We start from the raw sequence: 15064 nt of genomic DNA on the forward strand, positions 1-15064 counted from the left end.
GCCGTTGTTTTGTAGCATTTGGAACTTGATTTGCAGCAAACACATTCCCATTTGAGTGATGAGAGGAGGTGTTAGGTACCACGGCTTTCAAATTGCCTTTGACTTTCATTTCTTGTAAAATTCGCTTTGTTTGGTCATTCAACACCCCATTGGCTTCCCCAATCAAACTTGAAAGCAGCTTCTGCACCAGCAAATTTATTTTTATCGGGATGAAGTAGTAATGCCAGCTTTCTGTACTGTTTTCTAATGACTGCTTCTTCGGTGAGTTTCTCCGTCTGAAGAATTCCATACCAGTCCATTTCGGCACTATAGAGTTTGCTCAGTGCAGCACTGTGAACCTCGCAAACTGCAAGTTTCTGAGCAATGTTGGTTGGGTCTCGCTGTTGGGATGTGCGGCTAGTTGTTTGCCTTGGCTTGTGCGGTTGGAAGTGTTGGTTGTAGCGTTTTGTTTGCTTTTTTTCTAATTGCTATTATTTTAATGTATGTTAATGTTGGATTTGGATATAGTTTGAAAAAAAAGGGTTTAAAAATAGAGTTGGGTTATTGGATTGGAAAAAATGGAGTTAATTGTGGGTTCAAGGAATTTGGATATTTGATTATAAAAATGGATATGGATTTTTAGGAATAATCCAAGACTAATCTAAATATCAATTTAAATAATAATAACAAATCAGCAAAAACCAAATTAAAATCAAATTAATCTATAATTCGTTAAAATTACTTTGATATCAACTCTAACATTCATTTGGAAATTAAAATCAATTAGAATTTGAATCATTAGTAAAATAAACAATTAAGATTAAATTGAAATTTGGAATTAAACTTAATTCGAAATTAAAATCAAATTAAAAATTAAAAAAAGTCAAATAATAAAAATCCATTTTATAATCAAAAAACACCATGATCAAGAAGCTAGATAATGACCCATGTCTGTTAATAAAAAAATGGATTTGGGAATAAATGTATGCAAATGAATTTTAGGTCAAGTGCCAAATAAAAATAAAAAAATTCAGGACCAAAATCGGGGTATGACACTGTCGACCTCCTCTTTTAGTATGCTTTTCTTTCTTGATTGCATTTGACGTCTTTTATCTTTGGGTAGGGTATGATCCCCCCAATCATAGGACTCTTTCATTACTTGTGCTTTCAACCTGCCTTAGGGATATTTCGTGGTAACAGTGCTATAACGATTCTATACAATATTTTCTTTTTCTACTAAAAGATGGAAAACTCTACGGGATCATATTCTTAGCTTAACTCTTAAACATATGTCACAAACACGTTGAAAGTCGTATTGAAAGTGTAAAACCTTTGATATTTCAAACTTCACAAATAAGAAATGTTTTATTGAAATTAGGTGAAGTTAACGATGAATCTAAAATAAAGAGTGAGCCTGAATGTTTAACAACTTATGAACTTGAAATTTTTGAGTTTTTATTAGACATAATTATTTAGTATGAGATATTATTTGCAGTAAATTCAGTTAGTAAAAATTTTCAATCCAAGGATATATTGTTGCTATAGAACAATTGAAAGGTCTTGTTACAATTTCTAAAAAATATAGAGAACAAGGTTTTGAAACAACTCTAATTTCTGCTACGAAAATTTCCTTTGAAATAGATATAGAATCCAAATTTCGTGAAATATTAGTAAAAGAACATAATTTGATGAGAATATCGATAATAAAGTTATTAAATTTTCATAAAGAATCATTTAAAACTGATTGTTTTTTATACATAGTAGATAAGATAATTACTTCATATCAAAATAGGTTTGAACAATTTAAATTGTATAATCATATTTTTGGATTTCTTCTTAGCATTGAGAAAATAAGGTTCCTTAGATAATGAAATGTTAAAATAATATTATTTTAATCTTGAACGTTCATTAAAACATAATGAAAACTCAGATATTGATGAATTGAATTTATTTGCATAACTAAACATATTAAAAGAAATTATACAGGTAGAAAATGATACACCAATTGACATATTTAATTATGTAAAAAGAATTAATTTTTTTTCCAAATGCATAACTTATAGAATAATGTTAATAATTCGTATAAGTGTTATTTTGGCGGAACATAGTTTTTCAAAATTAAAATTAATAAAATTTTATATAAGATTAACAAAGATTAAATGGATTGACTTTATCATCTATTAAAAATAATTTAAAAAGAATTGATTATGATAATTTAATAAATAATTTTTCATTTAAAAAACCCAAAAAATAAAATCTATTTAAATTATTTATATATAAAAAATTTATTAAGGCTTAATTTTTAAAATTCGTTTAAAACCTTTATATATCAATCACACTTAGTTTTGAAAGAAAAATATATGGGTTGTGTATGTAAGTCTATGAACCGAAGGTCTTGTCACTCTAAATATAGTACATATTTTATTATAAAATATGTTTTGATTTTAATTTTAGTAATTAGAGTATAGTTAAAAATGTAAGGAAAAATATATTTAAAAAATAGATACTCGATATTTTGATGAGATTAGAATTTTAGTTGTTATTGTAAAAATAAAACCATCATTTTAAATTTATTAAGAGATTATTTTCGATGATGGATAAGATGTTTTTTATTAGTAATATTGAGACGATCCACTTAGTTCATGAAAGACTAAAATGATACTCGGGTGATATATTTATTTGTGTTCGACTTAGTCCATGAGAGACGATCAAAAAAGGTAAGATATATTATTGGTAACAAGGAGTAAGGGTGAATAAGTGTTGCATTTTGTTTTATTAAATCATACATCATGTAGAAATCATTATAGATGGATAAAAATATTATTTGAATGAGATGGTGGAGGCCCTGTGGGGTTTGCTAACCCTGCCTTGGAGGGCATTATTCTTCGATGTGAAAACCTCCAATGACTCTTGTTGATCCTTTAATGTCATAAAAATGTAAAATGTGCAACCCTCAGTTGTCACCAAACAATATCTTACTAATGAAAGTGCAATTTACTTCTAGCATTACTAAGATACACATTTTAAGACTTGCCATTACAAGGTCTTGTTATCAAAAGAACTTTTAGTAAAAAAAAACAAAAGAGCTTGCTAAACAACGAGGATCAATGAATCAAGTGATATGGCTTTTATTGCAATGGTGCTGCTTGTTGATTGGCAGGAGGGAGTCTCATCCTGCTTTGAACTGTTAGGCGCAAGAATTTCTTATGGTTGTTATGTTGTTTAGGGTGTTGTTTAGTTGTTATGCTGTTTTTGTATTTGGTTTGTATTCTTGATGTGGTCTGTATGTAGCTTGCAGCTATATAATGTGTTCTTAGCATGCCTTATGCTAGAACTATTTGTTAATCATAATTTATTTTGCCTTTCAAAAAAAGAGTGAGATGGTTTTTTTTAACTAACACCACGTAATTGCTTATACACCTGGTGGTAGCAACTTGCAATCTGCACTATTGGCTTTAATTTATCACACAAATTAAAAAGATGTTGGTCTTGATAAAAGAAACTCAGATTTACAATTTCTGTCCACAAACAGGTAAACCACAGTTTTTCTAACTGCTAATACAAGTAGTAAGTAAAAGGAGCTGAACCAATAACTCTTTATCACTTAACTCTGTGTTCCTCCTCCTAAACCAACTCGTCTATGACCCCAAAAAATCATATAGTATCATCTTTATTAACTCTTCAAATACTATATGGTGTAAACAACTTATTCTTTCAACTGGTGAAAAGTGAAAAAAGCAAATAGAGATCAAGGTTTAACACTCAAATGCAAAGACAGGCTGAAATTTGAAACTTCACATGCTCAAAAAATGAAATAAATCATCAAAAAGTCCCGATCATCAGCAGATTTTAATTTTTACCTCAAATTGGGATGTCGTTCAGGCAGTGCACCATTCACCTGCAGAAGGCTTTGTCGTTCATGTAACTTTCGCATATTTTGTCTTTTAATTCCACTTCTGAAACAAGTGCTTGCTAGACATTGTTTTTCTTTGAAGCGTAAGTCCGACTTTTGCTGCTCTCTTGTTTTCCTTTCTAGGTACTCTGTTGCTTGCACCTGAACTGGTATGATAAAACAGCATTTGCACTGAAGCAGTGAATAATTATAATGCACAAACCCAATTCTTTGAAGAATATGAAAATAAACTTTTAACACAAATGTCTATAAAGTAGCCATAGGAGAAAAATATGACAATACTTCCCGAAAATACCTAACCAAAGAAGTATTTTACTTCACATTATATGGCCTTTCACACGCGCACATAGAATTAGGATGGAAACTCTCGTAAATTCTAATACCAACAAACTATAGAGCAGAAAATAACATTCGAGCTATGAAAACTTACAAGTCAAGAAAAAAATAGAACATAAATTTTCAGAAAACAAGGAGAAAGAGAGAATAAAAAATGTAACAATGCTACCCAGCATCTTGGCCTTACATGAATGGAATCACTCTTATATGTATCTTATAGTCTTATGACAGTTGTGAGTAGTGTGCAAAATCTAAGAAAATATGCTTTAAAGTCTAACCAAATGCAACACCATAAATCCATAGTAAAAACATAAACCATACACTTCTAAAAGCATAAAGTATAAATCACACACTTCCAATGAACTTAGGCTCCTTGTTGCAACAAAAATATTTAGATCAATTAATGACTGAAAGTGATGCGCAATTACTTTAGTGAAACCAAAGATTCACAATATTCAGAACAAAGATAGCATGAATGCTCAATGCAGTGGATGAATATATATACCAGAACGTGAAGAAACTGATGTCAGTGCAAAGTTCCTGAGCCTAGTAATCTCGCTGATAGTAGTCACCTTCAAATTTTCAGGAAGCATGTCTCTTCCAAGCTTTTGAACATCGGTATTTCCAATGCACCACAATGCATTTTCACATGCCTATTTGCCAAACAGAAATTAAGCAAAGACTACATAATTACAAAATTTTACATCACAATTTACATTATCAGTGATTCAAAACCTCTCTAGTACCGACACTTTTGAAAAAATATGTGTCCGGGTAATAATGACTTGTACATTTACTTTATTTACTTTATTCATTTTTTTCAAATTATCGACGTTGACATGTCAGTGTCAGTGTCGTGATTTCGGTGTCCCTGTTTCATAGCTCAAAACTATAAAAGTCCATTTCAAGAAGAACAAAAATTAGATAAGCTAAACCAGGAATTGCTCATTATCATAAACAAGAAGAACGCATTACTCAATAGTTACCTTCACTGCAACGGAGTGAAAGCCGTTATGCACGGCATCCTCTACAAAATTTAACCATTCTACTGGCGAAACTTGAAGCCGTTGAAAACTAGCAGATTTGAGTTCTCGCATAACTAAAGCCTCGTATCTCAGAGCCAAACAACTCTTCAAAATTGGAATTCGAATACACAAAAGGTTAAAATGAATTAGCATATTGTTCTACGAGTAGTTTATAGAAACTGAATTGCGATTTTAGAACTTAACTATTTTCGTGAAATATGAACAAATGAAATACATGAGGAATGGAATGAGAGAACGTTTTCGGAAGTTCCTGAAACTCGGAAATAGTAGAAGTACCTCTGGATCTCCAACAAGAGCGAAAGCGTGGACGAAGAAATCGAGAACTACGAGCTTATCGTGGAGGGATTCTGCGGCGATTGAATTAATAATTGACAGCGATTCAGATTTGAGGAGTTGCTTCAAGCTGGATCGAATTTCAACCAATGATTTCACATCTTTGGTGACCAAAAGCGATTCCAGAAATCGGAGCGTGGATTCGCCGAAACTGCGAAAAATGATATTGAAGTGTTAGCGTGAGAGAGAGAGAGAGGATCTTCTGGTTTGAAAGAGATAGAGAGAACCTTCTGGTTTGGATGAGGTAGCGAAAGAGAGAGAGTTGCTCTTCTACCGCGTGTGACATTCGGAGGGAGAGGGAACGGGAATTTGGCGGGTATAGTATGTAGTCTATGAGAATGAGAACTTCGAAATTTTGAACTCGTCTAGATTTAAATATGAAAAGAAAATTTTGATCGCAACAAAAATACGAGAATATTCATCCGATTCTCCTTCAGTTAATAGGAAGAGAATAGAATTTAAATATTAATATAAATAAAAATAATTATTTTTATTTTTCAACATACAATAATAAAATATAATATTTTTAGCGATTCTAAATTCTTAAAAAAAAAAAAAGAGTCAGATAGATGTTCCATGGAAACTCTTACTTCTATATAGGTGAAATTATATTAAGTTTGGTTGATGAGACTATAAATCTTACTATGGGTTATTTAACTAGACAATTAAAAGGTGAAATCTTGGATTTAATTATTATGGCTAACATTCTCCATAGCTTCAAAAAGAAGAATCTTAGCAAGATTCAAAATTCCTATTGTGGTGATATCCATAAAGTAGCATATTCCTATGGCACTAAAAAGGCCTGGATACTAGAGAATAAAATGCTCTAGTCATACAAGTGATACACATGATCAAATATCTGGCATTTTCAAATTATATATTGACATCTATGATAAATCTTCATGGGACATCAAGAGTCATACAACACATTTTTCCAAAACTATTTCTAACTAGAAATGGCAATGAATACTCATGCAAATGCAAATGGATTTTGATTTAACATCACTCATCTTTTTAATAAAATACTTGTGTCCGCTCCATATTTATACGAGTATCTACCATATAGATATTCATGAATTTTAAGATATATATTATCATTTACAAATATCTATAAATACTATTATTTAAAAAATAAATAATTGTAATTCACTAAAAAAAAATTATTCCCTTTTTAAAGACATACAAAAATAATTTCAAATTTAACATAATAATAATAATAATAATAATAATAATAATAATAATAATAATAAATCACATTCATTTTATTCCATCTTTTACAACTTAATTATATTAAATTTATAATAATAATATTAATAATTTTATATTCAACATATTATTATTATTATTATTATTATTATTATTATTATTATTATTATTATTATTATTATTATTAAGGCTTATGTGCCTCTATAGCAGGACAAACTAGGCTCGAATGAGGTTCCTCATTCGTGAAAATTGTATAGTTCTTTAGTGGCAATTTTACGCAGGTGCAATCATCGCTATGGATCTTTGTTACAATCGACATCTTTCATGGAAATAATACTCAATTTCGTTAATCGGTTTGAGGTTCCCTAAACTTCGAGTTCTTTGCATACAAGCAAAAAGGAGAAAATTTTAAAAATAATAGAAAAATAGAAAAAGAAGTGTCTTAGATTAGACGGAAAAATAATATAACAATAATATTTAAATTGGTCCCCGACTATATCAAAGTAGTAAAAGATTATCATCCACAGAAGTTAGTTGGATTACCGAATTCTACTATTTTTTATGTATATCTAAGACGGCTGATTTTAATAATTGTTTTGAAAATAATTGAATATTGATTTTAGTTCTTTTATAAAGAATAATCTAGGACACTTATTCATACAAACTTGATTTTAATTAATAATGAGAAGTTTATTCGTAGAAAGTAATAGAATTTATTGGTAATCCTTACTTTCGTCGATGCATTATCATGTCCTAAATTAACGAGTTATTTGCCCTCTCAAATATTCCATTTGTTTAGAAACATTTGAAAGTATAAGTATTAAAATAGTGGAGATCTCAATTTATTCTTAGACAATTTATTTTCCTTATATCCAGTTGTCCAAAATAACTTAAGACAAACATTAATTATACTCTTTTAGCTTATAATTAATGCCTAAATTATTCCTACTTTCGTGGCCAACATATTGGATAATAAATAAATTTAAAACAAAGAAAACAGTTTCTAGTTATTAATCATTCATCAAACAATTTGCACGAGATTTATCAATCAGTCAATTCTCTTGTCCCAAATCTTAAAAATATCTACTTGGACCCCATTCAATTAAAGTAAATAAAATAGCATGCAACACAAGCATATTCATAAAGTAAAATTGGAATTGAAACCTGAAAATGGGAATTAAAACCTAAAAATTGGAATTAAAACCTAAAATGCAACACAAGCATATTCATAAAGTAAAATTGGAATTGAAACCTGAAAATGGGAATTAAAACCTAAAAACTGGAATTAAAACCTGAAATGCAGTATAATCTTATACAAAAGTTGCTCCAAAAAGACTTTAACAATAGTACAACAACAACACTTGCAGAATACCAAATATGAAGAAAAATAACGAATCACAAAAGTATGCTAATATAGGCCTGAAGTCCAGAAAGAATAGCTTAAATTCGTATAATGGGGTCTTGATGATGAAGAGAAACATCTGAAATAGCCAGAAATTAAAGAGCCATTAAAAACATCAGTTGTCAAAATGGAATTCGAGGCAACCTCTGGTGAGTTACGGGTCATAGCGTTGGCTACAAGTTGACCATAGCACCCTCAGGTTTCTTGTATCGGAGCTAAATTAGGAAGTAAATGGGGGTCCCATTATGGCTAGTAGTTCTTGTTACGATCAGGCTACAGTGGGCTCTATTTTTTGTATCAGAGGCCCATTTCTTATGCAGCATTTGTGTTATCTGCTCTAGTTAAGCTCCAATTCGTCTTGTGTCGTTCTTTTCACTTGGAACAAAGACAAAATCCAAATACGACAGTGAAATTGCACAAAAATAGAGTCCAACTACTTAAGATTTGCAAATAAAACACATTAAAAACATAGTTAATGTCACGGATCATATGGTAATTCATAAACAAGTGGTATAAGAATAAAAGGTAAATCAAAATTTTGATAATATTGTTTGGAGAGTTTTTTACTATGGAGCATTGAACATTGTGTGACTTCTTTTTCTAGAGAAAGACCTTTGTGAGAGACACACCACATATTCACCCAAAACCTTAAGTTGATAGGTGGGTGGCTTCTCTCACTTATAAATGTTCAAGTCTCCACATTTCCAACCAATGTGGGGCTATTATCCACACTACTCACACTTGAATTCTCAACACCCACCCTCAAGTGTGAGTCCACAATGCTCCCCCTCAAGTGAAAGCTCACACTTAAATTCTCAACACTCCCCCTCAAGTGTGAGTCCACAATGCTCCCCCTCAAGTGAAAGCTCTTCTTACTTCCACAAACTCTTGTACCGCACAGAACGTTTCTTATTCACCACACTGGCACCATTGACATTCTTCAACGGAATGTTTCTTATTCACCATCCTGGCGTCGTTGACTTTCGATACAAGTAACCCGATCCCTTTCTGAAACCAAAGGTTCGTGATATCATTTGTTGGGGAAGTTTTTTACTAGGGAGTATTGAACATTGTGTGACTTCTTTTTCTAGAGCAACATCTTTGTGAGAGACACACCACATATTTACCCAAAACCTTAAGGTGATAGGTGGACGGCTTCTCTCACTTATAAATGCTCAAGTCTCCACATTTTCAACCAATGTGTGACTATTATCCACACTACTCACACTTGAATTCTCAACAAATTTGGTGGTAGATAAAGAATCACAAGAAAAAAATTGAGAGCATATATATATATATATATATATATATATATATATATATATATATATATATATATATATATATATATATATATATATATATATATATATATATATATATATATATATATATATATATATATATTATCTTCCATTAGTCCTTGGAAAAATGAAGGTGCAAATACTAAAAAAAATGTTTACTATTATCTGATCTCATATACTTATTTTATGAAAAAAAAAGATTTATAATTAATACTTAATTACTAAAACTTAAGTGTTTTGCCCAACTCACACAATGATATTCAAGTGGATGAAAAAATAAATTTCATACTATAGACCTAAAAACAATATTTTGTGGAAGGCAACCCACAATGATTTGTTTAGTAGGTAGTGAAGAATCAAAAAGAAGTTCAAGAGGTTTGCATGGAACAAAGTCAGTGCGGATAAAGACTTCATGATGATGATGAGGATGATAAGTATATGGTACAAATGAGTGGACTCAATTAAAAAAAGAAAAAGAAAAAAAGGAATGAATCACGCAATATTTGAGACTAACACGACTCACCCTTATTAATTTACACAATTGTGTTGGCCTCATACATCAAAACCACAAAAAAATCTCATAGGTAAACACAACTTAATCGTGTTTAGAAAATCTATGTGTTTATTAGACTAGCGAGTTTCTGAAAACCACTGGTATGACTCCTCTAACCTGATATTCTCATCACAACCTCATCTTCTTCAATGAAACCTCATGTTTTATAAACGTTACATGTAAAAATATTGTCAATTGACATGATCTTCCACACTTGATCCTCTGAAACACTATATCTCATTTAACAAGGTAAAGGTTGCAAAAAAATTGCAACAATCTCAACATAAAGCTAAAGTTCCCCTCAGTGGAACACCTATATACAAACATGAAGGTCGAATATTCCAACAAAAATCATCTTCAATGGATTGAAGAAAAAATATCAAGAAAAGGGTGAATTGGAATAGGAGTTCGTTGAATTATTATAGGTGTATCATACTACACCCGTAATCCTCAAATCAAGAGACGCCCTTCATATTGGTAATACAAGTTTTACGGTTTGGATCTAAGAAGTTTGATTCAAAATACATCACAGATTCACGCATCATTCACGAAAAAATCCACAACACAAAATACAAAGCAGCCTTAATAGTGAATCATACTGTCAATATTTGAGTTTTTCATCTTAGCTTACTAGAATGACACAATATGATAACTTATATGTGAGCTCATTCTTGTAGTCTAACACAGCTATTAATTAAGTATCATGAAGCACTAACATGCTCACATGGTTTTGAAATACATAGAATCTATCTTTATGTCAACAAGAATATATTTATTTATTGATGATCCTAAAAAACACTTTAATTAAAATACGGTGTTTACAATAGATTATTTAACCAAGCAATTAAAAGTTGAGATCATGGATAAAATCATTATGACTAACATATTTCATATATTTTAGAAAGAAAAGAAAAAACTTAACAAGATTCAAGATTCCTAAGGTAGAGATATTCATAAAGTAATATATATATATATATATATATATATATATATATATATATATATATATATATATATATATATATATATATATATATATATATATATATATATATATATATTGGAAATTATGAATTATAATTGTCATAGCTATGTTTCAATATGACAAAAATTGACAATTGAGTTAATGGTAATAAATGCATTGTAAATAGTCTCACATAAAAAGTGGAACTAACATTAAAAGCATTTATAAAGACCTTGAAACATTAAACTCGCCAAAGGAGGCAAAGAGGATAAGGTGTCACATGGACATATGTGATGGTCCCAAGCATTATGTCACATGTCACATCCAAACAACCCCTCACTGGTGTAGCCACCGGCGACACCGGGTCCGCGGGCGTGGGTATAGAGGCGCTAGTGGCGGCTTGTAGGCGGCACTTGAGCACTTAGTATCGGAGCAATCAGGTTATTCGCAGCGTTAATGAGACGGCGCTTCGGTGGCCGGCCTTCGGTCGGTATGCTGCATATTAATTCTAAGTATTGCTCCAGGATTTTGGTCGTTGCCTACAGTTTGAATTTCAATTTCAAAATATACATCACTTCATGAAGTGGTGCATTATATTATCATAGGTGAACCATTGCAATAATGGTGAAAAGGTGTTGTTTCATCAAGAGTTGCAAACTTATGAAACAACACATGCATGACCTATAAATACATGATTCTGAATTCGAAAATCAATTCACTCAAAATATGCACATCCTCTTAAACATTCCTAACACACTTCCTTGCATTCGAGTTCTTCACTTGTCTTGTGCAAACTCGATAAAAAGGCTAAAATATCCTGGACATTCTTGCTTTCTGACTCTAAGACATCAAAGAGAGTGCTTGAAATACTTTTAAAGAAAGTGACTTTGTTCACGATTCAACCTGGATCCATTTAATCTTGTTGAAATATCTAACAGTCTTAAAAGTATTTACACAATGGCTTCTGACACTGCAGTTTCAAGCATCAAAGTTATGAATCAGGATCTTGTTAAGTTGGATCGCATTGATGGAACCAACTACACCAGATGGAAAGATAAGATGACATTCCTACTGACTGCCTTGAAGGTTCACTATATATTAGATCCTGACTTAACACTCATTCCTAAACCATCAGAATATGACTCTAAAGAAGTCAAGAAGGAGCGCAAGAAACGTAAGGAGGACGAACTACTATGTCGTGGACATATTCTGAATATGTTGTCTGATCGTCTATACAACCTCTATACGGATAATCCGTCTGCAACAGAAATATGGAAAGCACTAGAATTCAAATTCAAGGTTGAAAAGGAAGGTACAAAGAAATTTTTAATTTCTAAATATTTTAATTTTAAATTTATAGACTGCAAACCCATTATTTCCCAAGTGCATGAGTTGCAAGTCCTCGTGAATAAAATAAAAGTGGTGAAAATAAACATTCCTGAGACCTTTCAAGTTGGTGCAATTATTGCAAAATTGCCACCTTCGTGGAAAGACTACAGAAAGAAATTGTTGCAAAGTTCTAAGGACTTCTCTTTGGAGAAAATCCAGAAACATCTTCGAATTGAAGAGGAATCAAAGGAGAGGGAGAAATCAGAATTTGCGGGTCTTTCTAAAGCCAATATCGTGACCACCAAAGGAACGAAGAAACATGATGGAATAAAGAGTCATCTTGGACCAAAAAAGGAACATAACAAGTTCAAGAATTTTGGCGGCCATAAGGGTCTGAAAAGCGGATGTTTTGTTTGTGGAAAACCTGGACACTATGCTAGAGATTGCAGGCACAATAAGTCAAAAAACGAGATCAATGTGGTTCCTGTAAATGATGACATAATTGCTACTGTGAGCGAAATTATGGCAATCAAAGGCAAAGTTCAAGCTTAGTGGTATGATACATGTGCTACGGTGCATGTCTCTTATGATAAGGCTGCTTTCAAAATCTATCCTGAGACAAATGATGGACAAGAAGTGCAGATGGAAAATGAAGTATGATCTAAAGTTGTTGGAACCGGATTGGTCGAACTCAACTTCACTTCAGGAAAGAAAGTCACTTTTGTCAATGTGTTTCATGTCCCTGACATGATTAGGAATCTTGTTAGTAGAGATTTATTGGTAAAACTGGGCATTAAATCTGTTTATGAATCGAGCAAACTTATATTAACCCGTAATGGTGTATTTGTTGGAAAAGAATATTTCGCTGAGGGAATGATCAAACTATGTACTACCGACAATATTATTAATGAAATTTCTAATTTCGCTTACATGTTTGAATCTGTTTCTTTATGGCATAATAGACTAGCACATTCCGGTATTAGTTCTATGAAGAGACTAATTAAATCTGGATTGATTTCATGTAATATAAATTATTTCAAAAAATGTGAGTTATGTGTTAAATTAAAGATGATTAAGAAGTCTTTCAAAAGTGTTGAAATAAATACAAATCTACTTGATCTTGTACACTCATATTTGTGTGAATTTAATTGCATGTTAACCCGTGGGGGAAATATATATTTTATTACATTCACCGACGATTCTTCTAGATACACACATGTATATCTCTTAAAGCATAAAGATGATGTTTTTAATGCCTTTAAGATTTATAAAGTAGAAGTGGAAAATCAATTAAGTAGAAGTATCAAAGTCCTTAGGAATGATAGGGGCGGTGAATACTTTTCTACTGAATTTGATGCATTTTGTGAAGAACACGACATAATACATGAATGTTCGGCACCTCGCACACCGCAACAAAATGGCATGGCCGAAAGAAAGAATCGGACATATCAAGAGATGATGAATGCCATGTTGATGCATTCTGAAGTACCCCTTGATTTGTGGGGAGAGGCCTTATTATCCGCTTGCCATATAATTAATAGAATTCCTGTAAAGAAACAAGTATTTATCCATATGAGGCATGGAAAGGAAGAACACTAAATATCAGTTGCTTTAAAGTGTGAGGGTGTGTGGCTTACTACAAAAACATGGATCCTAAAAGAATCAAGTTGGGTCCTCGAGGGATAAGATGTGATTTTGTAGGATATGCACAAAATAGTAAAGCATATAGACTCTTAAATTTAGAGACTAATGTAATTATAGAATCCCGGGATGTAGAATTCTTTGAAAATCTTATCACCAAGGATAAAGAATCGGAGTCGTCCGCAAATAAAGAATCTTGTGGAAAAGATTCCTCTCGGATTGTAGAAATACAACCTGAAGGAACTTATCGAATCATTGAATACAACCCGAGCCTAGGATAAGCAAAAGAGTCCGGAAAATAAAGAATCTAGGACCAGACGAAAATAATTTGTGGATTTTGACTTTAGGGACTAAAACCAACACAAAAAGTGAGATATAGGGACTCATACCAAAGACAATTACAAGGATCAAAATCAAAAACTCGCTAACTTACAGGGACCAACATACTATTTTAGCCTATATTTTATAATCTGTATATGCAAACAGAAGGATCATTAATAATGGGAGACAAATTTCGCACAAAAGAAGAATATGTCAGAGTTATTAAAAAGTATCACATAGAAATAATAGTTGATTATATGGTTGATCAAACTAATGTGACAAGGTACAAGATCCTCATGTTTTATAAACGTTACATGTAAAAATATTGTGACAAGGTACAAGACTCCTCTAACCTGATATTCTCATCACAACCTCATCTTCTTCAATGAAACCTCATGTTTTATAAACGTTACATGTAAAAATATTGTCAATTGACATGATCTTCCACACTTGATCCTCTGAAACACTATATCTCATTTAACAAGGTAAAGGTTGCAAAAAACTTGCAACAATCTCAACATAAAGCTAAAGTTCCCCTCAGTGGAACACCTATATACAAACATGAAGGTCGAATATTCCAACAAAAATCATCTTCAATGGATTGAAGAAAAAATATCAAGAAAATGGTGAATTGGAATAGGAGTTCGTTGAATTATTATAGGTGTATCATACTACACCCGTAATCCTCAAATCAAGAGACGCCCTTCATATTGGTAATACAAGTTTTACGGTTTGGA

General features: G+C 31.7%; 1 protein-coding gene across 2 annotated transcripts; it reads right to left on the reverse strand.

The window, feature by feature from the left end:
* Positions 1-3451: 3451 nt before the first annotated feature.
* On the reverse strand, positions 3452-6036 carry LOC127084485 (protein DOUBLE-STRAND BREAK FORMATION). Of its 2 annotated transcripts, none has more exons than XM_051024943.1 (5): positions 5835-6036; positions 5551-5758; positions 5215-5358; positions 4734-4881; positions 3452-4038 (listed from the first exon to the last, which is right to left on the reverse strand). In XM_051024943.1, the coding sequence occupies exons 1-5, from the start codon at positions 5891-5893 to the stop codon at positions 3836-3838; spliced, it is 762 nt and encodes a 253-aa protein (XP_050880900.1). In that variant the 5' UTR covers positions 5894-6036; the 3' UTR covers positions 3452-3835. The 2 variants fall into 2 exon arrangements, with proteins under 2 accessions (XP_050880900.1, XP_050880901.1); XM_051024944.1 differs by having other exon boundaries at positions 3783-4063.
* Between the last annotated feature and the right edge of the window lie 9028 nt (positions 6037-15064).

Source organism: Lathyrus oleraceus, chromosome 5, assembly GCF_024323335.1.
Source record: "Lathyrus oleraceus cultivar Zhongwan6 chromosome 5, CAAS_Psat_ZW6_1.0, whole genome shotgun sequence".
Classification (NCBI taxonomy): domain Eukaryota; kingdom Viridiplantae; phylum Streptophyta; class Magnoliopsida; order Fabales; family Fabaceae; genus Lathyrus; species Lathyrus oleraceus.